General features: G+C 35.3%; 3 protein-coding genes and 1 pseudogene across 3 annotated transcripts; 1 reads left to right on the top strand and 3 right to left on the bottom strand.

Annotated features, from left to right (window-relative positions):
* The first annotated feature begins 1,352 nt into the window (after nucleotides 1-1,352).
* Nucleotides 1,353-4,437, top strand: LOC132172979 (uncharacterized). Its single transcript, XM_059584546.2, has 2 exons — nucleotides 1,353-1,809; nucleotides 4,238-4,437. Exon 1 carries the CDS (start codon nucleotides 1,430-1,432, stop codon nucleotides 1,799-1,801), a length of 372 nt encoding a protein of 123 aa, XP_059440529.1. The 5' UTR covers nucleotides 1,353-1,429; the 3' UTR covers nucleotides 1,802-1,809; nucleotides 4,238-4,437.
* Nucleotides 4,438-5,680: 1,243 nt separating this feature from the next.
* LOC132170785 (ras-related protein RABA1f) lies at nucleotides 5,681-7,951 on the bottom strand. Its single transcript, XM_059581888.2, has 2 exons — nucleotides 7,573-7,951; nucleotides 5,681-6,333 (listed from the first exon to the last, which is right to left on the bottom strand). The coding sequence occupies exons 1-2, from the start codon at nucleotides 7,791-7,793 to the stop codon at nucleotides 5,901-5,903; spliced, it is 654 nt and encodes a 217-aa protein (XP_059437871.1). The 5' UTR covers nucleotides 7,794-7,951; the 3' UTR covers nucleotides 5,681-5,900.
* A 6,365-nt stretch (nucleotides 7,952-14,316) lies between these two features.
* On the bottom strand, nucleotides 14,317-16,672 carry LOC132172533 (WUSCHEL-related homeobox 9-like). Its single transcript, XM_059584047.2, has 5 exons — nucleotides 16,615-16,672; nucleotides 16,186-16,442; nucleotides 15,387-16,073; nucleotides 14,595-14,785; nucleotides 14,317-14,490 (listed from the first exon to the last, which is right to left on the bottom strand). The coding sequence occupies exons 2-5, from the start codon at nucleotides 16,319-16,321 to the stop codon at nucleotides 14,485-14,487; spliced, it is 1,020 nt and encodes a 339-aa protein (XP_059440030.1). The 5' UTR covers nucleotides 16,322-16,442; nucleotides 16,615-16,672; the 3' UTR covers nucleotides 14,317-14,484.
* A 6,495-nt stretch (nucleotides 16,673-23,167) lies between these two features.
* On the bottom strand, nucleotides 23,168-24,049 carry LOC148589834 (uncharacterized; annotated as a pseudogene).
* Nucleotides 24,050-24,105: the final 56 nt, after the last annotated feature.

The following is a 24,105-nucleotide window of genomic DNA, read 5'->3' as shown; positions in this document are numbered from 1 at the left end:
TGGATCTGGGTCTGCTTATTTCAAAGGGATCTCTGTTTTGAGTTGACACAGAAATGATTCCATGATGATGCTTGCCACTTCTACCATTTTTCACCTTGCTTTACTTCTTTTGTATGGAATGGGGCATAAACCTAAAGCAATTTCTGACACCTCCCCTTTTTTCCCCTCTAGATTGATCAAAATTTTTTATTATTTTTTTTCTCCATTGGTCTTCCCACCCCCGACCACCCCCCCCCCCCCCCCCCCCCCCCCCCCGCGTCCAACTCTTGCAAATATTTGCAGGAGTTAGGCAGGGAGATGCCGAATAGCATGTCTCCTAGATTGACATTCTATGGGTCCGGGAAGTAACCATTTGAGTTTGAGTTGGCGTTTATTTCATTCAAAGATTGCCTTTTATAGAACAGCTATCCTACTTTTTTTTATTTTTTAAAAAAAAATTTATAAATAAGGATTTTACAACTATTTGAGTTTTTATTTTTTCAACATAAGCATATGTACTCTATAGAGTAATGCTAAGTACTTTTTTTTTATCCTTCTAAAATTCTCCTAAAGTTGATGTGTCTTTCAAAATCACCATTAAATTTTAGATTAATCATACTTGAACTTTGATCCAATGTTGATTATGAAAGTTATATTAACTTTATGAGGATAAAAATATGGTACCTAGCATTACTCATAAAAAACACATTGTTAGAAGTCAATACACTTTTAAAAATGTTTTCACCTTAATGTTACGTTAAAACTTTACTTTTAAACCAAAACACACAACATACATAACCACCAAATATGTCCATAAGAATTCTATTTAATTTTTAAGGTTTTTTATTACTTCTTTTAATTTTTTTGAAAAATCAAATAGATAGAATTTAAAGGAAAAATGCAAAATTAGTTTATATGGTTTATATGATTTGCATTTAGTTCATTATGGTATCAAAATAAACTTGAAGGTATTTTAAGGAATGCAAAAAAAAAAAAAAAAAACTTGAAGGTACTTTAAGGAATGCAAAAAAAAAAAAAAAAACACATCTTTACTCCTTAGGGTCAAAGTCCGTTCACAATATTTCATACTAACGAAATTTGTTAAGTTAATAAATAGAATTTGACTCTAGAAAGTAAAATATATATATTTGACATATTATAGGAAGCTAATTGTAAATAATAAATTACAATGACTAATTTTGTATTTTTATTTTCCATAATTATATCCTTTTATAAACTCAAAAGACTTGAATTGATCCGAAGACTCTTGAAGAAGTAACTTATCAAAAAAAAAAACTCTCTCGAAGTTGAGATTGAAAGGAGAGGCAGCCACGTGTATTGTCCCCCAAATGAACTGGTGGCACATCAAACCATTCAACTCACTTCATATTTCACTCTCCACCGTTGAAGAGTGTCTGAGAGGAACCCAGAAAACCAAGAGTTTCCCACCATGACTGATCACCACCAAGACCCCAATAAGCCTCAAGATCTGCCATCTTCTTCTTCTTCTGATAAGATTCCCAGCAACGACGCCAACTTCTCGGGCCAAAAGTTTCGGTACCCGAACCCGCCGGAGACTACGAACCCGGACCCGGCGACGCTCCGTGAGCAATGGAGGTTTGCCATCAGACAGTACAGCAAGTGGTACTCCCACGCCTGGGGCACTGCCATTCTGGCCGGGGTCTCCTTCTTCGCCCTCGGTTGGATCATCAAGGGCTCCAATCCCCTGCCTTCTTTCCACGATAAGCCCCCTGAGCCTTCCACTTCTTCTTCTTCTTCTTCTCCTTCCTCCTCTACCGATGATGCCAAGGAAGCTCGCTGATAAAGTGGGTGAGTTCTGTGTTTTTTCTTTTTGTTCTTGTTCAGTTGTTCTAAATTGATGATTTTGGGGTCTGAGTTTCTGGGAGTTTATGGGCTTTGAGGACCCTTTTGCTGGGTTTCTTTGAAATTTGAATCTTATGTTAGCTATCCTGTGAATTATGATGTTTTAATTCGATAAAAAATCGAATTTTGGGATTGGGAAAATGGTTATCCCCATTTCAGATTGAATTGGTTTTTGTCGAATAGTTTAAGGTGGTTTCCGTGTTTGTTTGAATTCTTCAAAAGTTGTAGGCATTTAGTTTTAAGAGTGAGGGCCTCTTTATCTAATTAGCTATAGAGCATGCGGATGATGCTAAAGCCTAAAGGCATAGACTACCAATGACATGTGTCGGTTTTGTGACTGCTGATAACCGTTTAAGGTTTGATATGTGAAGGTGTGTGTCTGGTATTTCAGCAATCTTGCGCCCCAGATAGGTGCCCACTTGCATACGTGTTCCACTAGGTTTATATGTACTAAAATGCCTATTGAAGCTTGTAAAGTGCCACTAAGATTCCTGTGAAGTTCCATGGTGATGATAAATTGTGGCTTTAGGAGATTTGTTATGAAATCTTATTACTTTAATTGAGATTAATGGAGATTAACAAAAAGAGAAACCCTGATGCATCAGCGTATGACTACCATTTGTTTAATGAGGTAGATCCATAGAATTTCAACGGGGAGTAACAGCTAATTTCTGGAGTATTTTATTATACTGTTGCAGAACAAGACTTACTAGTCAGTAGCCCGTGGTGGTGGCATTCAGCTAAGGAATGGAAAACCTTTCTCTTGTTACATGAATCCAAACCTCTTGATTACAACAGTTGCTTGTTTTCTTGAGGGTTTGTATGGCCTGTAGAGCTTTTGTAATTAGTTGCACACATATAATTGATTGATTTAAATTGTTGAGTTTGAAATGGTAGCCATTCTTGCCACTACTCTGTACCTAAAGACACTTTGTATGGACTTGGATATCCTGCCTGGTGCAGCTGTCTCTTATCTTAGATACTAGTCACTTTTCTGTATTAAGGTATAGGGGGGTGAGTCTTGTACCTTTATGTAGGCCTCTATTGGAGTAATGCTACAAGTCACTCTTGTGTCCCTCCAAGAATGACGTGGCTCTTAAATCACTATTGAACTTGTGATTGATCATTATTGGATTTTGATCAAATGGTAATTTTAAAAGCCACTTTATTTTTTGAGGGAGACAAGAGGACTTTTAGAATTACTCCCTCTGTTGTGTCCAGCTGAAGACATCATAGGTTTTGAAAGGTCAATAATATAATTTTGCATCATATCACTCTATCTCTAGTTGGTTGTCTACTGGTTTGGTAGTCTATGTGATTTCCATATGTTTTCTGGGTGCGTTAGTCTTAGATGGGAAGTAGCAATTTTCTTCAGGTTGAGTTGGATTTACAGCTTGAAGTCTTGCTGCTACCAGTCTTGAATTTGAGGGTTGCCGCTATACATGAATCATTTCAAAACACAAGCGATGGTGCAGGCATCCATCATCTGCTTGACAGATTGAGGAGTTTTCTGTCTACTGTGATATATAATTAACCATTGTCATGCTGGTTCTGTAATATATCATTGAGTGATTGATCTTCATTTTCTTCATTGACCATCTATTTCATGGGACTGCTACTCTGACGAAGATATTAGAAAATCTCTGTTGATGCAGAGAGCGACTATTGCACCCCAGCCAATTGACTTTTCTTCATGAAGTTTTTTCTTCTTTCTTCCTTTACATTACCGGTGAGATGTTAGTACAGAGGATTCTCCAGTAACTTTTGTGCTGTCATCCTACTAACAGGATGAGGTTGGGTTCCATTTTCTACAGATAACTAATTCACATAAAACATCACTGATACTGGTTATTGTTCTGTTAAATGCTTTGAAATGGGTTTTTGATCAAAGTTTAGTGTTTAAAATGGCAGTCAATTATTGCTCTCCAGCTATTAGACTGCATGTCTGAGTGAGTAATCATAACTAACTCAAAAGAAAAAAAAAAAATCACTATCAATGCGTGTCCCACGAGAGAGACCTTCTTTAACGGAATAGACCTGATTTCAGGTGTTTGTCGTAATATATGCTATCTTATTTCCTCTGATATCTACTTTGGTTAGTTCAAGATATTCTTTCCAACCTGTTTCCTGCATCTCCAAACCTCTGTTTCAATGGTCGTATTTTAGAATAGAAATGGTCCTTTGGCCCCCATAAAATTGAGCAGTTATGTACTGCAACTAGTAGAGCAAAACTCCGATGGATGTTTAGGAAATAGGTTGCAGAAGAATAAGCCCACCTCAGCTTTAAATTATTTCTTTGAATCTAATAGAACTGCTACAAAATGTGCCATATGATAGCTCTTCATGCTACTCTATTCATATGGAATAATTGCAGATTGCAGATGATTGCAGAGAGCCATTCAATCCGTTGACACCTGAACCTTCAATTCGTTTTGGTGTACAGTGTCTTCAAAGTATTGTGGTGTGTTTTTTTTTTTTTGGTAAGGTATCATACATTACATGGTTCGTTTTCAAGTAATGGGAGAGATCTGTTTGTAGGTTGTGCAGCAATAAATGTTGTGGATACTGATAGTATTCAGATTTCAGTTTTTTTTTTTTTTTTTTCTTGAGGAGCAGTGATATATATCACACGTGTGTGCATGATTTAATTATAAAATATAATTAAAATATTATATTTTAATTAAAAAAAAAAAAAAAAATTAAACACAGGTTCATGCACGCCCATGTGATGTATATCACTACTCAACTTGAGGAGCAGTGATACATATCACACAGGAGGAGTAGTGATATACATCACACGGGTGTGCATAAACAATCATGCACGCCAATGTGATTTAATTATAAAATATAATTAAAATATTATATTTTAATATTTTAATTATTAAAAAAAAAAAAATTAAACACGGGCGTGCATGACTGTTCATGCACGCTCGTGTGATGTATATCACTGCTCATCTTGAGGAGTAGTGATATACATCACACGGGCGTGCATGAACAGTCATGCACCCCCGTGTGATTTAATTATAAAATATAATTAAAATATTATATTTTAATATTTTAATTATAATAATAAAAAAATGAACACGGGCATTCATGACGGCTCATGCACGTCCGTGTGATGTATATCACTTAGCAGTGATATACATCACACGGACGTGCATGAACAGTCATGCACGCCCGTGTGATTTAATTATAAAATATAATTAAAATATTATATTTTAATATTTTAATTAAAAAAAAAAAAAATTAAACACGGGCACGCATGATGTATATCACTGCTCATCTTGAGAAGTAGTTATATATATCACACGGGCGTACATGAACAGTCATGCATGCCCGTGTGATTTAATTATAAAATATAATTAAAATATTTTATTTTAATATTTTAATTAAAAAAAAAATTAAACATGGGTGTGCATGACTGTTCATGAACGCCCGTGTGATTTAATTATAAATATAATTAAAATATTATATTTTAATATTTTAATTCTAAAAAAAAAAATTAAACACGGACGTGCATGATTGTTCATGCATGCCCGTGTAGCATGCACACCCGTGTGATGTATATAACTGCTCATATCTTGAGCAATTGTACGACAAGGTGTCCTATCAAAGGTTCATATTTCTTTTGCAAAAAAGTTTCAATCCCGGTTTGGAGTTCATTGAATTATTTTTTTTATTTTTTTATTGAATTCAACAAAGTTTATAATCCAGTATTAAGCTCATGAAAAAAAAAAAAAAAAAAAAAAAAAAAAAAAAAAAAAAGAAAAGAAAAGAAACTAGTTTTTATCTTTTCAGCAACAAACCATACTTGACATAAAATCGAAGCAGCTTAGTAATCCTATTAATACAAAAAGGAAGTGCAAATAGTTAATGAAAACATAGACATGTTCTCTCTTGTTTCCAAGAAATAAATAACGTTGAAACAAATAAATGATCTATTGACAGCACTTTTGCTCAGTCAGCCGACCTCTACAAAGATATGAACAGGGCATAGAAGTTCAAACATAATAAAATTTTACATCTCCTCTCCATGCTCAAGCAGAGCAACATCCGACTTTCTTCACAGCTGATACATCATCCTTGGATCCGACATTGATTGTTTTTCCTTTGGGCAAGGCTGCTGGGTCATCCCCAACATCAAGGGCCTTCCTGCTTACAACATGATAAATTTGCGTCAGCACTTCCGTGAATGCATTCTCAACATTCATGGACTCGAGAGCAGATGTTTCCATGAAAAAGGTGCTCTCCCGTTCAGCGAAAGACGTGGCATCTTCGGTGGAAACGGCTCGCAGGTGCCGCAGGTCTGCCTTGTTTCCTACAAGCATGATCACAATGTTGGCATCAGTGTGATCCCGAAGCTCCTTCAGCCATCTCTCCACATTTTCAAATGTAACATGTCGGGTAACATCGTAGACTAGTAAAGCACCCACAGCACCTCGATAATAGGCACTCGTGATTGCACGATACCTTTAGCAGAGAAAATGTGAAATAAGATGAATATATTCAAGTGTTATGATCCAACCAACTCAATATAGAACGATGCACACAAGTTCATGTTCAAAAGAATACGATTCTGCTAGTTTTAAGCTTTGTTAGGAGCTTTTTATTAATTTACACAAAATCCCATAAAGAAAACAGACAAAAAGATTCAATGTTTGGCTTTGCTTATGCAAGATATTTGCTTTCCTAAAACCAAAAACTACAAAATCAACCATAGATCCAAAGAATTAATTGCTCTTTCGTATAGTCAGTTTCCTAAGCAACCAAACACCATAAAGAATCTAAATCAAGGAAAACTAGAAAACAGAATGACAAGAAGAAGGAAATCCAGAAATTAGGCAGACATTGGAGGAATTCGCCCGACAATTGAGCCAAATTTGAGATTGTATGAAGATTAGACTCAGTATTCAAGCACAAATGGTAGAGACCTCCTGCCAGATGGGGAGTGAATTGGACAATCTTCTTGAGCTTATGAACTTGTGGGCAAGGTGCTTTGAAGGGGTGGTGTATGTTATGGGCCTTATTGCTTATGGGCAGCTAACCTGTAGTGGGCAGTTGTTGAAAATTAGAGTATTATTTTAACTAGTCTCAGCAGTAGGGAACAGGAGGAATTGAAATATCTTATGTTTTACTCCAGAATCAAGCCTCCATTTCTCTATTTCCTCTACTCTTTCAATTTAGTACCTTACAATTGGATCCAGTCTATATGAACAAGAATTTCATGCAACAATGCCACCAACCAATATATAATATCGAAAATATGCCCTGAACACGGATTTCCATGACAAGAAAATATTCATATCCGAACAGGAGAAAGTAACATAATGTGTTTTCATTTGTCTTGTAAAGGCTGCATATCGGTTCCATATAGAAAATCGTAAAAAACCCAGTTAAATCTTGTACAATTATTAAGTTAATAAAGTTTCCTTTGTGCTAATTAACAAACTCCAGCTGCCATTTCTTCTCCTTCCCTCAATTTTCTCAGAAAGTAAAAAAAAGTGTCAACGAAAGAAAAATGGCAGCCACAAGAAATCCATATACGCTATATAACCCCATGTAACAATATCCAAGGAAATTTCAAGATCCATGAAACACCCAAAAATTCAAGACCGAAATGCAATTTCAAGATCCACAGAAAAACCCAAATCCATAAAAAGAGAATCCGAGACATGAAATGGGAGAGAAGAGAAGAGAAGAGAAGAGAACCTTTCTTGGCCAGCGGTGTCCCAAATCTGGGCCTTGACGACCTTATCATCGACCCGAATACTTCTCGTGGCGAACTCGACGCCAATCGTGGACTTGGATTCGAGGCTAAACTCGTTCCTCGTGAACCGCGACAACAGGTTCGATTTGCCCACACCCGAGTCCCCGATCAACACCACCTTGAACAAGTAGTCGTAATCATCGTCTGATCTGTACGCCCCCATCTCCTGCACAAACTCTCTCTTTAAAAGCCGTTTGGAAAGAAAGAAAATCGCTGTGCAGTAAGTTATGATTTTTCCGGGAAAATTGGGTTTTGGTGTCAAAGAAGCATTCTTTGTGTGAAAAGCGGTGGCCTGGTGAGAGAGTCTGAGAAGAAGAGGGAGCTGGAAATATGGGGTTCCTTAGTTGGCAAAATGGTTTTTTGGTAAATTACTTTTTTGAACTTTTTTCAGTTGTTTTTACCGGCAATGGAACATTTTTCAGTTGCATTTCTTCATCTGGTTTTTCACCTTTGGTAGTTTTCTATGCTAATTTTGGACAGACACGTAAATTAATCAAAATGTTTATAAATAGCTTCAGCTCCATTTTATATAAACCGACCCGAACAAAAATTTAAGCTCGTTTATTAAACGAGTCAAATTTGTATAAATTCGTATAACTGTATTTTTATTTTTTATTTTTTATTTTTAACTTTTAATTGCAAACATCTTTTAAGTATTTAAAAACATAAAAATAAATGAGGATTCACGTCAATATTGTTCTTATTTCATCATAAAAATTCAATATATCAACTGTTAGATTTGTGAATTCATATGGATTCTACACAAATTCAATGATGTGTTCATTAATTTACTGTGGAGATGGTTAAAAATAGAATGAATTCTATCATTTCTCAAAATAAATTATTTTCGTAATGTAATATATATAACTTAAATTCGTTTGAAAATTACATGAATTGAGCTTTAATAGATGATCATCTCGCTTGATGATAAGCTCAAGCTCAGCTTGTGTTTGAAAAAAAATTAAACAAACAAACTTGAATTGAACATTCAATTATTGTCCCAACTCAAGCTTACAAAAACTCTCTCCCCTAAGCCTTTTATTTATTTATTTTTGGATATTGTTATTGTTATTGATAATTTTCTTATGTTTTTTTTTTTTTTTTTTTTTTTTTTTTTTTTGTAATGCTACCTTTTGGGTTGGTTGTGACCATTTATAAAATTTATATATATAAGTGAGGAACTATTTTATTGCACAAAAGATGAAAACGAAATGTTTTATTTTGTTATAGATGAAAAGTAAAGAAAATATATAAAATGAATAAACCATTATAAACAAATTATGTATTAGGAAATGAAAGAGAAATCAAGGTTTATATATAATTTTTCCCCTGTCATTTTTTGTTTAATTTTTAAAATTTTAAATACTTTTATATCACATAGCCTTATTCACTTGAAGAGAGAAATATAAAGATGAATGATAAATAATTCCTACAGAATTCTTAGAAGTAAACCAAATGTGAGAATTTCATATTCCGGAGAATCTTATTAGACTCCTAACTATTCTCAAACTCCCGTAAATCCAAATTTCCAAGCATCACATTCGTGGGACTGTGGATGCCAAAGAGAATGTTAAAGTTTTCGAACCAAATGCCTGGGCAGTGTAATTTAAGGGAAATGAGTCACATAGGGCCTCATCCAACAAGTATTGACAATTTAAGGCATTGCTCAGAGGAAAATTTTGTATTGGATGCACTATATAGCATAAGGAAGATTTGGATACGTTATTGTATTCGAATATAAATCTCATATAATAGGACTGCCCTAGTGTAGTATGTGATTTCGATTGAGATCTCAAGCAATAAAGTTGCCCTATTGCACGGGATCTAAGTTCATGTGTTCCAATCCTCTTACCAAGAGTGATGGAATAGAGGAGGCAGGTGCTGCGGTGCAAATGAAGTTTATCAGCCCACCACCTTTGATGTTGTCACTAACACAATCATTGGTACTACTAGAAAGGAAAACAAGAAAATACCAAGTACCAAATTAATACATCTTAAGATGGTTAGGGATAGAACTTGGAATCTTCTAGTTGGTTTGTCTAAGAGGTTTGAAATATAAATAAGCATAATTTTTTTTTTCTTTCTTTCTTTCTTTTAGATAATATAAACACTTTATCTTATAAAAAAATTAAAGACAACAAAAATATTATTTGAATGTCTATCGATTTTATAATCATATATTACAATGTAATCAATAGTCACAAACGATTATATTTTAAGTGAAAATAAATCATAATTGCATATACTTTGTCACTTTATTTAAAAATTACGTGGCACCATATACACCGTTTGATACAATAAAATATAATCTTGATCGTAAAATAAATCTCCCCCATTTCACTTAAAATGGAGGGAATCCTATTCCATGGGACGGACATGGTTTTGGAGTTAGCACAGTGCTTGAATGACAATACGACACGGGCATCGTTCCTAGGGTTGGCTCAAGCATAGACCAAAACACTTAAGCATCATACTGGCCAATAGTAATAATCAATGACAACATTATCAGTGACAATAACTTGTTGTCTAATTGTTAGTATCAATAATTACATGTGATCGGTGTTAATTATTCCAATTTGTAAATCCTTATTGATCGCGAAAAATATTTAGCAAGAACAATGTGAGAAAGTGATGGTTTTATAGGTGTGTCAATACGACACCGTTTCAAGTTATAATTTATCCTAAATATATCAATCTTATCCTATTCCAACTTTTAACCCGACTTTATTAAAAATTTTAAAATTTCTTCCAACATTTGAATATGACATTTTGGAATTTGCCGATTGAAACCGGGTTAGGGGCAAGGTAGATGTTTGTTGGGCGGGTTTTTGCACAACCCTAGCTATAGGAGCATTGACAATAGCAAGTAATGGGAATGGCCAAATCTTTAATCCCATTGTAAATTAAGATGGAAGTGGTGCATGGGTTTCTTTGTTAAAGGAATTCAATTGAAAAATGTTTTTAATGTAGAAATTAATTTTGCTTTATATCAACACTGTACAATACAGTTGTTGCCTTTCTTAATACGGTCTGCATTGTTCAGCCAATCCTAGGCCCAAAACCGTACGCAAATGATTTTTGTTTATATATGGGCTTGGGTCTACACTTCCCTGGACAAGGATAATTAGTTAATGGATAATACTAGACTCTTCAACTCGGGATTCAAATTAAAAACAAAAAACCATTTCTTTAGAATTGATTTTACCTATTTAATGCACACTTTCTATTTGTTAAAGTCTGTACGGCATTGTTTTTGTCGATTAAAAAGTTTGCAGAATAGACTCTTAAATTATAATGATTAATTTTATGGAATAATCATTTTTTTTGTTTAGTAACGTTAGATTCTTAAGAATAGTTATTCTAAGCTATTCACTTACAAAGACAAATACGTATTTTTGAGAGAATAGATAAGGTTTTAAGAATAAAATAAAAAAAGTTGGTTAAATTGGTGATCGGTCACCCACGGCAAATTGTGGGGGTAGCTATGCTACCTCCATTCAAGACCACCCCTGATAAGAATTTGAGTTGTCCTAGCCACCTTGAAAGCCCTCTAGAGTGGTCGCAACCACCCTTATCAGGGGTGGTTAGGCCACCTCAGATTCTTACCGAGTGTGGTCTTGGCCACCCACAATAAGTATCGGGGGTGAATACATTGTCGCATTATTTAGATTTTTTAATAACATTATTCTGTATATACTGTTAAATTTAACAAAACAAAACTTCAACCATTAAATATTTTCATTCAAAATGAAGATAATACTATTTTCCACCTTTAATTAAGGTTAAGGAATAAGAATCTATAGCAATTACATGCTTGAATTACAATTAAATTGAATAGGTATTGTTGAGGAATAATTAAATATTGTTTGTAGACAAGACCTTGTATATGTTTATAAAAGAATGAACAACTCACTCCTATAGAACTGATTTTTTGAGATGAGTTAGACTCACGAATTACTACATGGCATCAGAACCAAATGTTCTAAGATCGAACATTGACTTCGTCAATTCACCTTTATTTAAATTAAATATTCCACATGCTGGGCATTATCTATTAAAAAGCGAGTTTAAGCCTACACGTGAGGGGGAGTGTTAAAGTAAGTAATTAAATTTATCTCTTCCTATAAAATTAAAATTTTAAAATAAATGGTAGTTTAACAAGTACATTGAAAAATTATATATAAATATATATATAAGATTTATGTGATCAAATAAATTTTAAAATGCTCAATCACCTACTCAAATAAATAAATTTCATATAAAATTACTAATAACCATCCATACAAATAATTACGAAAACTGGGATTCAAAAGAAGGTGTCTAGGCTGGCGTTCTAATATCAAATGATCACATTTCGTCCAGAAAAAACAAAAAAAATATTGCAGATTAATCAGATCTGGAGGACAAGAACAATCCCATCAAGGTGACTATTCCAATACCTAATCCCCTCGTGGGATCACATGCACGCAGATGGGCATCCACCCACTTATCTCACGCCACGTAACCATTTCAAGGACTCCAAATCTGCCATGTTCACCTCTGCAACTCTCTTCTTCTCCGGATTCTAAACAAACACCTGTGAGAGAGAGAGAGAGAGAGGGAGTGATGATTATCAAACGTGATGGTTCATGCAAATCCACAGTAATGGGTGTGACGTAGAGAGGAATTTTGACAAATCCAAATCGCTCAGTCAAATCGGAGTTATAGTAAAACACTGTTGACACCAGTGTGCACGTAATTAATCTGCAATCTCAATGACCACTCCTATCTCATATATATTTTCAGATCAGCAGCCGGGAAGATTTGCCTTATTAAATGCCTAAAACAACTGCTCACTGTCTTCAAACATTTAGTACTTTTCCGTTTTGGGTCAGCTCATCTGATTCGTGCAAGCAATGGCAGCACTGATGGGATCAGACACCGCAATTCCATGACTATTACTGTCTTGTTCTTCCTTTCGTTTTTGTTTTTTCTGAGCTATTTATGTTTTAGACGTTGTACCTTAATGAAACAACCTATTATTATCCTGAGTATTTATGCATGCATTGTTTGCTTCTTCTTCTTCTTCTCATCCCTGCGAACTGATCATCAGTGGAAATACATCACACATTCTCTGTTTCGCTTCCTTCAATCGAATGTTGGCTTTGGAACAAAGAAAATATATATATATATAAATACACACACACATCAGACATTGAGGAAAGACGTAAAGACAACACTAGTTTTTAACGTAGAAGTGTCGTCAATCGGCTCGGTGAAAGAGCCAGGTCATGAGATTTGACCATCAGCAAAGAAGACACTTCGAGGCTATGCTTACATTAATTGGCTAGTGCCTTCATATATCAATCACATCATTTATTAATTTACTTAATCTTAATTACTAGATTCATCACCCCCTTCTTCCATAAATAGATATTAATGTTATGGGAAATTGTTTCAAAAGTAATATCATTTTTGATAAATAAGGATAATGTCATCTTTTTAATTTCCTTAGATTTTTGTTTACTTTTTCAACGAAGAACTTGCCATATATCGGTCCATTTGCATGTCCACATTATTAGACCAACAAATATATAATTTATACGTGTATCCACAAATATTCTATATCTATAGACTATGGCACTACCCTTTTTATGCAAGATGGAGGCATGTATATATTAAGATGATTTTATGTAATAAATTTATTTGTATGCCAATATTTTACGAATGTGTCATATCAATTGATATAATATTAGTTTGTAAACATGATAAGTACTCTATAAATTGTAACAAGTATGACAGTTTAGCCTAATTTTATAGTGGTTGACATGCCAAATATAGTGTCACATCAAGAGAATGACGACCACTTGTTTCAATGCAACTTTCAAACTTCGGGACACTCTCTTTGCATCGCATTGGATTCCTTCTCTTCTTGGATCTTTTAAAGTTAATCGTGATGTAACGATTTGTCCTCTTTTTTGTGTTGCTTCAGTTGTTCTTAGCAACCATAGTGGTTGAATCGTGGCAGCACGTACTCAGAGATTGTTTCACTTGGAGGTGTTTGTAGGGGAGGCCACCGCTGCTCTTTCTTGTTGTTCAACCAGCTCTACTCCTCCATTTTTTAAGGCGATTCCTTATCCTCCATTTTAGCCATCAACAAAAGTCATTAGTTCTAGGACCAGCCGAGAGTAGCTCAGCCTCTTTAAAGTTTTGACCTCTTCAAAAGTCTTTAGATAAGCCAATTCATACACTCGGTTGTTAAATGAACTACTTCTCATTTGATGTTTGAAAGCGTTTTCAAAAATTCATCTTTCCTTGTCTCTCTCTCATAATTAAGAGCGGCAAAAATCACAGTTTATAATTCCTCTTTTCCCGTATGAAAATTAAAAAATAAAACATTCAATTGTTATCCAGAGTTTCCCAAATCTTTAAACCACCGGGTGGTTCCGGCCGACAAGCCCCCACCCACCTCCCGAAATTTAGTCGTTGAGTACAAGTAGAACAACCCATAAGCTGGCGGAATTTGCGAGAATGAATGATATCACCTCGTTTGGATTTCACTTCACATGCATTTATTGCGTGTATATATATATATATAAAAGGTGTTCAATTCCTTTACTCATGACCCAATTTTCGATTCTCATATATATATATATATAGGATTAATTAAAGAAGAGCAAATTCCATTCTATTTAAATTGCTTTGACAATAAACATTAAACACTAGTCCGATCCGTCCACAACTTTTCATATTATCCAAACATGGCCTATTTTCAACCCTAATAAATTAAAGACATGAGACAAATAAAACGCACAGTAACCATAGCTAGTAGCATAATTAGCAACTCCCATCTCTTCACCTTCCACACTCTCGTATTATATCTGCAAACCCAAGAAACACACATTAATTAATAATTACTACCAAAATTAAAACTTGTAAAGTTAATTAAGGCGCATGATCGTAATACGAGGGAGGGCGTACGCACCAGATAATAGAATTCGCCGTGCTGGAGTGACTGGACGGTGACGCCCCAGTCGTTGGTGAGAACCGGCTGACCTGTGGAGTGAATTAGCACCGCATCACCGCCAAAAGCCTCACGCAAGTTGAACGGCCCTGCGCCCACCTCGAAGGCCACATCGTTAATGAACACCGTTGATTTCGCCGGGCCACCTACACCTGTCAGCACGACAAACAATCAAATTTGTATGTCAAAACAAAACAAAACAAAACAAACCCCAGAGGAACAGTGAAGCAACAGCTAGCGAGCGAGAAAGACTAATAATCCCAAGCCATGCACACGTCCATCTAGACACAGATCGTAAATGCCGGAACCCTAAAGACCAGAACATCCTCGCTTTATTCCTAATATGACAAACATGTCCTTCCCTCGTCCGTACCAGTAAGCTCATACATCAATCACGTCCACCACCTAATCCGATGTGCCACTGTGTTTTATTTTGTATTAACAAGAACAAACATATATTCCATTCTACCTTGTTTACTCTTAACTATATATATTTTATATATTTATTCAGTGAAGAAGGGGGATTAGTGTAAATAATCAATCAGAACTCTTAGGTTAACTCTTAATACTTTATTGGATAGAAGGTTTTGTGGTCAAATTCAAATAAAATCAGACTATAACTTAATCAACTTGAAAAAACGCTTGTAATTTTTTTTTGTATAGACTTTTCTTGTCAACATGTACTGCCGTTTTCACCGCAGGTAAAATATTCACTCTCATTGCTTCTCTGAAAACTGAACTTTTTCTTTTTACCTGGAATTTGACTGATGGGCGATGGAACAGTAGCAGCAGTAGAAGAGGGAGGGATAACAGTGGAATCCAGCTGATGATGATCATGGACTTTAATGGCTTTCTGTTCTTCATCTTTCTTTGAACCTCCACCGCCATGGCTCATTATCAACTCACTCAGCAAGAGGCTGGTGCAAGGTCCAACCGTGTTTTCGGGTACTTGAACAACATTCGAAAGCTCAGAAAACGAAAACCCTCCGGCCGGTTGCACCGGGAAGAAGAAAGGCTCGGGAAAAATCTCGCCTTGAGACTGAAAATAGGTGTGGTTCACCGAGCCACCTTGAGAGCTCGAAACATTACTAGCATTTGGAAACCCCATCGAGGTGGTGCTCTTGGGAGATGATTTCTCGGAAGATGATGACGAGGATGAAGGTGCGGCGGTGGCGGCAGCTGAAGGGTTGTTTTGGGTAATTTGCTTCTGGAGATGGCGGAGCTTGTGCTTGCTTCTTGATTTTCTGTTCTGAAACCAGTAGAAGACGTTGGCGTCACCGACTTGACCGTACTCTTGCAATTGAGCTCTGATCTTCCTTATCTCGTCTCTAGGAGGGTTCACCATGCCGGAGTTGAAAATTGCTTCTAGAATGCGAATTTGCTCCGGCTTTGGATTCCACCTCGGCTTTGGCTCCGGCGTGCGTTCCTCACACCCACTAACTGTTTGGAAAAAAACAAATGCATTAATTATCTTTTGAGTCACGCGAAAGTTTCCAAAACTGAAACTTTTTTTGAGGGATCTAGAGGGAAAACTGAAAAGGGTTTTAATTACCTGAGCTAGTATAAGGGGTTGTTCTGTTACATCCACTTGTGATGAGAGATGAGTTGATGTCCTGCTGCCATTGGTGGTGGGAATTGCAGGGCTTGGATTTGAACATGCTAGGCCAGTGCCTGTTAGATGAAGCCATAATGATGATGATGACGATGATGATGATGGCTAATTAAGCAGCCAACCAAAAGAGAAACAGCCCTTTTGTTGGTCTTGTTTTTGGAACATGAACATGACTTCTCTTATAGCCTGATCTGCACCTAGCAAAGTGTACACCATAATTAAATTAGAGTATATAATATTAAAAAATAGATGTGAATATAAAAGAGACGAAACCCACAACAGGAATCGCCTGTGAAATGATATACGAGAAAGGAAACCCAAATAAATAAAAAGGGGAGAAAGATTTAAAGAGAGGAGAGAGGGTGGTACCTTGTCTCCCATCCCTTGCTTGCACTTTCGCATTAAAACATAAATGCTCAAAGTAGAAGCCATTTCCCCCCGGAAGAGAAGCGAAGGGAACATGGAAAGGAACACATGCTGGGGGCTTTAGTAGAATCTTCTTCAGAGATGGCAGAGAAGCTGTTAATGCTAAGGTTTTTATAGCTTTAGAGAAGTGGGGGTGGTTCTCTCTTCTCTTCTGATCACTGTCTTTTTCGCCTTTCTTTTTAGATTTCTTTTGGACATTTCATTTGGGTTGCTCGCAGGGGATATTAATTGGAGGATTATTCTAATGGGAAGCGGTTGTTGCAGGAATAAATGGGGGGTGGGGGTGTTTGAAAGTCAATAAGGGCACGTAGAAATGGATTGGAATTCGGTGGTGGGATCATAATTGCAGGTCTAGCTTATTCTGGCCAAACTAAGCTGGGTTTTGGATTGACTCGAGGGTCATTATTTATTATTATGTATTCCAAGTTTTTTCTTTTTAATTTGAGTATTGAGTCTTGAAAAATAATAATGTCACTAGCTAGGATCTAATTAGTTACCTGAGACCAATAATAAACCATGAATAATTGTTTGCACTATGAAAAAAACTTGGCAGTTTTTATTAGGGTTGGTGGAGAAATGATTCCTTAAATGATAACTTTATAATTCTAAGCAATCAATGAATTTTACATGTTAACTTCATCTCTACACATTGAAATAATTATGAGCATTCATAAAAAAGAGAGGCCAAAAGTCATCCAATGAAACTCTTCCAATCTTTCTTCTTCTTTTCTTTTCTTTTTTATTTTTTTTTAAAGGAATCAGTTCAGTCTTATTTATTGATAAACGAACATAAAGATAAAATAATACAGAACAAAAACTCTTAATCAATCATAGCCAAAGTTATAAAGTTACAAGTGTCAAAGATGACGTATTACATTCTAGAATCAAACAAAATCCGCTAACCTATAATTAATTTTTAAATTAAACAGCAAATTTGCACCAACAGACTCAAACCAATGCATAAATAGAGAAACTCTTCCTATCTTGTAGGCTTATCAAGTGATCAACTTTTCTTTTCTTTACTTTTTTTTTTTTTTTTTTTTTTTTTCTTTTGGTAATGATTAATTAATATAAATTAAGGGCATGCAATATTACTCGATAAATCCTAAAGTTCGGTACCAATTTTAAATTAATTCCTAACATAAGAGCTAGACTAGGGGGATCGATACTTTTTGGCACCGAAGACCCCATTGACTGGAATTGTATATGATTTTAGCAAATACATATATAAATATAATTAACTATGGTGTATTTTTGTAATTTTATTTTTTCTTTAAGGCTTTTACCGTTTTAGTCTTTTAGGCATGTACAATTTGTTTTGTAGGCTTATGTAGCCACAAAATAACTTGTACAACTGATCATACAGAGGTATTTAATTTTGAATAATGTAATATTTACCCTCATTTCTTTACATAATTTTTTCACATCCATATATATATATATATATATATATATATGTGTGTGTGTGTGGCTTTTAATACCATCATTTGATATGAGATGGATTTTTATTGGATTTTGATCTAATGGTAATTTTAAAAGCCACATATGGGTATAAAGAAATTACATAAAGAAATGAGAGTAAGTGTAGCATTCATCGTTGATTTTAGGGCAAAATTGTTTTATGCGCTACGCTTAGGCCTCCATTGCCTTTAAGCTAATGGAGAATTATTGAGAGTCCATATCATGTAATAGGCTAAGTTGCGACAAGTGGCACTCTAAAATGCTGTCAAATGTTTCTTTAATGTCCGTATCAAATAAAGAAACAAATAATTAAATATAAATCAAAACATATTAAGGAACTTATAACAAATAACAAAGAGTAATGCTAGACGTCATCTTTATGTCAATCTTTTGTTTCTTCAAAACTGATGTCTTTAAAATCACCATTGAATTTGTAATAGATTATTATTGAATTTAAAAGCCACATCAGTTTTGAAGGGACATTGGAAGGATATTTAGCATTACTTAATATAAATTTAGTCCATCTAAGATTCTTCGTTTTCCGGATGAAAGACTTTTTCCCAAAAAGGTCTCAAATTTCATATCATCATTTGAAAAAATTCTAAATATTAATTTTCATTATGATTAAATAAGTCTCTAGATCATTTGGACGACACAAGATATAAAATAATGTTTCTTTTAAGGAAAAATGACATTTTACCCTTCCCAAAGTTTCACCCGATTTGCAATTTGACCTTCAATGTTTACAAAATTACAATGTACCCAACAAAGTATCAAAAATTTGCAATGTGACCCATCCATTAATAATTTCCATTTTCTCTTACGAAAATGATATTTATTACCACGTTAGAGACCATGTAAGGACCTTAGGTCATGTCGGAATAAGGTCGGGTAGGGATTTTGGTTCGGAATAAGTTTCTGTCCAGTATTGGATGTTCAGCGTCTTTTGTATGAATGTTAGATGATCGGGCAGTAAGCCTATTTTTAGCATATTAGGAATTAGGACTCATTTATCCTAAAGAAGTTAGAACTAATGGTAGGTCCTTTGTTAGGTTTCGAAGGTGTGGAGCTTTAGGAGGACCTTGTAGAGGAACCCTACGACCCAGATGAATAAAACCCACCATGGAAATGATTAAAAACTTTACTCTGTTATATTGCAAATGAAAACTATAGATTTTCTTAAACATATGATGATTTTCTCAATATGTTGAGAGCCCAAAATATATTTCAATTATTAAATCTTGTCCCACACACACACACACACACACACACACACACATATATATATGCCAACCTCAATTGTACGAGGGCAAGGTACAAGTATGTTTACAATACCTTGTGGTGGGGGGACGATATGTTACAGATCACCAATATTAGGGACCCGATATGTTTTGCTAACCTCAATTGTACAAGGGTTAAAGTACAAATATGTTTACATTACCTTGTGGGGCGGGTACTGGTATATTATAATTATAATAACTTCCACCGTATGAGGATTTATATACGGGTATGCTATTATGACAAAATAACGATTAGATGAATGATATATGGAACACTGCTTTACTTAAATTCAAATGTATTTATGCCTCAAGATGAAAATGTCACAAATCACGCCTTACTTTATCAAACACTCATTTTTCATTCTCTAGCAAACATTTATGAAAACCTTTGTGAAAACTCCCTAATGGCATGATGTTTTAAAATTTCATTTTGAGCATATTATATCACAAAACAGAGTATTGTGCAATATGTAAATGCAGATGAACTTGAGAGAAAACTGTGAAAGCTTTTTTGATCATTTGCATTAATGAGAAATATACACTTGTTCAGTATTTATACTACAAGATTTTACAAAGGAAAAACAGATTAAGTGAGAGTTTAACCAATTGACTAATCAGTTAAACAAATTAACTACTTAACAACTTCTCTAACCAGCTTAACTAACATTCCAACTCATTATTACACGTGATAAACATTTGCTAATCCAGCTGTTAAATAACTCAAACTGTAAAACCCCCTTCAAGATGAAGCTTCATAGATGTTGAGAAGATTCATCTTGGAAGTGATAGAATTAAAAGAAAGAGAACCCAGAGGTTTAGTAAATATATCAGCCAAATGATGTTCAGACTTGACATGCAATGTTTGAACAGCCCCCTTCTGGACTTGATCCCGAACCAAATGACAGTCAATTTCTATGTGTTTAGTACTCTCATGAAATGTTGGATTATCAGCAATGTGAAGTGCAGCCTTTGAATCACAAAACAATAAAGCTAATTGAGATAAATGAACTTGAAAATCATGAAGCAAAGAAGTAATCCACATAAGCTCACAACAAGCAACAACCATAGCACGATACTCTACCTCTGCCGAGGAACGAGAAATGGTTTGTTGTTTCTTGGACTTCTAAGAAATGAAAGAATCACCAAGAAACAAACAGAACCCAGTGACAGACTTCCTAGTGTCTAGACAAGCAGCCCAATCTGCATTATAAAAAGCCTTGAGCTTGAAGTCAGAGGAAGCAGGGAAAAACAATCCTTGGCTTGGAGCGGATTTGATGTAATGAAGGAATTTGTGAGCAGCATCTAGATGAGGTTGTCGAGGTTGAGATCACATAAGTTGACTTAAAACCTGAATTGAATAGACCAAGTCAGGCCTAGTAAGTGAAAGGTATAAAAGTCTTCCAACCAATCTTTTATAGGTAGTGGGATCATCCAATAACAAACCATCATGTTGAGAAAGTCTAAGATTAGGATCCATAGGCAACTTCGATGGTTTGCAAGCAAGCAAACCAGAATCTTCTAGGATCTCAAGACCATACTTGCATTGACAGAGTGAAATTTCAGTAGAATTCCGAGCAATTTCCAACCCTAAAAAAAACTTCATATCACCCAAGTCCTTGAGCTTGAACTTCTGATTAAGAAGATGAGTAAAAGGGGAAAGTGCCTCAAAATCATTTCCTGCCAAAACAATATCATCCACATAAACTAATAAGGCAATGAAAGAAGAACCCTTCAACCTAGTAAACAAGCTATAGTCACTCTTAGACTGAATAAAACCAAGCTGAAGCAAAGTATTGGAAAACTTGTAAAACCACTGCCGGGAGGCTTGTTTTAAGCTATAAAGTGACTTGGTCAATCTGCAAACTTGACCAGACCCCCCTTTATCGCCAAATCCGAGAGGTAACTCCATATAAACCTCTTCATCTAATTCCCCATACAGAAAAGCATTATTGACATTCAACTAATGCAAATGCCAATTCTTGGCTACAGCCACTGTCAACAAACACCTCACAGTGGTTAACTTGGCTACAAGTGAGAAAGTCTCATAGTAGTCAAGCTCTTCACTTTGTATGTAACCCTTTGCCACCAACCGGGCCTTATATCTCTCAAGGAAACCATCAGCCTTGAGCTTCACCTTATAAACCATTTACATTCAATGACATTCTTATCAAGTGGTAAGGAAGTAAGCTGCCAAGTATGATTTGCCTAAAGGGCATCAATCTCAGCTTTTATTGCATCGCACCAATGAGGAATCTTGACAGCTTGGTGATAGAACTGTGGCTCAAAGTGTGAAGAAACAGAAAGACTAAAACACTTTTGATTAGAAGAAAGCTTATCATAAGAAATAAAAGATGATAAGCCAAAAGGAATACCTGATGTAGAACCAATTGTCATGGATTTGGAAGAAGATGGAGCTGGCATAGAAGTAGTAGCAAGTTGACAATGATATTCCTGCAAATAACTTGGTTGGAACCTTGATCTAGTGGACCTGCGAAGTGGTCTAGGAGGAATAGATGGTATGGAAGATATGCTATCATCATGTAGTGAAGGAGAAAATGAAGAAGATGTAGAATCTGTTGAAAGAGAAGGATGTGATACATCATGTAATGAAGGAGAAAATGAAGAAGATGTAGAATCTGGTAAATGAGATGGATGTGATGTTAAAACAGAATTTTCTATAGAAGGAATAAATGCAGGAATGACATTATGGTTTGAGCATGAGGACTAAGATGAAAACTTAGATGAAGAATAAGGAAAGATGTCCTCACGAAAAATAACATCACGGGATTTGAAAAACTGGTTGAGAGAAATATCATACAGCCTGTAACCTTTGACACCATAAGGGTATCAAAGAAATACACAAGCACGAGCCCAAGGATCAAACTTAGATCTATCCCTAGAAATGGTATAGGTATAACAAAGACAAACAAAAACTCTTAGGTGAGTGTATTGAGGAAGAATTGAATAGAAACATTTAAAAGGAGTTTTGTTTGCAAGGAGTGGAGTGGGAGTACGATTTATAAGATATGCAACTGTTAAAACACATTCACCCCAAAAATGTAAAGGTAAATTGGCTTGAAATCTAAGGGCACAAGCAACATTTAAAAGGTGTTGGTGTTTTCTTTTAGCCACTGCATTCTGTTGAGATGTTTCAACACATGTGAGTTCATGAATAACCCCCTTTGAAGAGAAAAAGTCAGTCATGCTAAATTCACTGCCATTGTTAGTTCTTAAGTATTTGATTTTGAGATTGAATTTGAGTTTCAACTAAGTAAAAGAAAGACTTGATGAGTAATCTTGTTTGAAATTTATTTTGCATCAAAAACACCTAAGTAATTTATTTTGCATCAAAAACACCCAAGTAAACCTATTGTAATCATCAACTATAGTAAGAATTCCCCTTCTCCCACTTTGAATAATAAAAAAAAAAAAACTATAGTAAGAAAGAAATTAGAATTATTGGAAGGAGGAGTAGAAAAGGGCAAACAGAACAAGTTTTATTTGAAGCTGAAGAGAAATCAGGTATTACATGTTGAAGTAACTGCAATCTTGAGTTAGACAAATTTCCCAATCTAGAATGCTAAACATTGGCAGAAACTTTTACAGAAGCAACTAAATTCAAATTGCATACAGAATTGAAAACAGAATTGGAAACTGGTTTTATTGGAACAGAAAGGAAATCTAAAATAAGAACACTTGAAATAGTGAGACCTTCCAAGTTATGCAGTAGTAAGTGATATAAGCCACCAACTTCCTTACCTAGCCCAATTGTCTTCCAGCCTGACAATTGCTGAATGAAACAAAATTCAGACAAAAAAAATTAAGAACCAGGAGTTTAAACAATTTACTGACAGTGATCAAGTTAAAAGAAAAAGATGGAACACATCGGACATTTGTCAGAGTCAAAGTTGCAGAAATCTTAGCATTGCCAATATGTGTGACAACAGGAGAATTGCCATTTGGTAATCTGACTTGCTTAGAAACAATCGAAGTAACTGTGGTGAGAAAAGAAACAAAATAGACTATATGATCTGTTGCACCTGTGTCAATGATCCATGGATACTTAGCAGCATTCTTAACAACTAATTGAAAAAGGGAATTTGAAGAAAAAACAAAATGTTTTTCTTCTAGAGTAGATGTTTTGACAGATGATGAAAATCAAAAAGAATGCGAAGCATTACCTGCCATCTCATTGAACAAATGATCCTGGTTATCATTATTAACAGTCTGAGCAGAGGAGGAAACTTCATCAGCAGCTTTAGATCTGAGCAAGTTCAATATTTGTTGACATTGTTCAGAGGTGATTGGAATGTGTGGTAGGGGAGAATCAGAAACCTGATTTACTGATGGAACATATTTCCCTTTTGTGAACTTGTACCCTGGAGGATATTTGTGCAGCTTATAACATTTCACAATTGTGTGACCAAGAAGAGCACAGTAAGTGCAGAGTGGGCGCTCCTTGCGAGGATACTGTGTCCTTGTACTTTGATATCGTGATGAAGAAAGTGGAGTATACTTTTATCACCATTGCAGCCGGAGCATGAGTCAGAGGAGCAAAGAAAGTGGAAGTGATCTCTTTGACACTCTTCTTGCACAACCGTTGAGAAAATTTTGTTGATCAATGGCAACGGATCCATGAGCAGAATCTGACCTTGGATGTGGGAGAAGGACTCATTGAGTCCTATCAGGAATT

This window comes from Corylus avellana, chromosome 1 (genome assembly GCF_965113065.1).
Source record: "Corylus avellana chromosome 1, dhCorAvel1.hap1.2, whole genome shotgun sequence".
Taxonomy (NCBI): domain Eukaryota; kingdom Viridiplantae; phylum Streptophyta; class Magnoliopsida; order Fagales; family Betulaceae; genus Corylus; species Corylus avellana.
The sequence above is the reverse complement of the archived record's forward strand: the minus strand, read 5'-3'. Positions and strand labels throughout refer to the sequence as shown.

Bases quoted from the DNA above. Each gene is read 5' to 3' on its own strand.
- LOC132172979 (XM_059584546.2), top strand. From the start codon at position 1,430: ATGACTGATCACCACCAAGACCCCAATAAGCCTCAAGATCTGCCATCT.
- LOC132170785 (XM_059581888.2), bottom strand. From the start codon at position 7,793: ATGGGGGCGTACAGATCAGACGATGATTACGACTACTTGTTCAAGGTG. The intron at 6,334-7,572 runs GTTCTCTTCTCT...TCTCTGCTAAAG, and splicing joins GACACCGCTGGCCAAGAAAG to GTATCGTGCAATCACGAGTG.
- LOC132172533 (XM_059584047.2), bottom strand. From the start codon at position 16,321: ATGGCTTCATCTAACAGGCACTGGCCTAGCATGTTCAAATCCAAGCCC. The intron at 16,074-16,185 runs GTAATTAAAACC...TTTTCCAAACAG, and splicing joins AACCCCTTATACTAGCTCAG to TTAGTGGGTGTGAGGAACGC. The intron at 14,786-15,386 runs GTAAAAAGAAAA...TCGTGCTGACAG, and splicing joins GCCCATCAGTCAAATTCCAG to GTGTAGGTGGCCCGGCGAAA.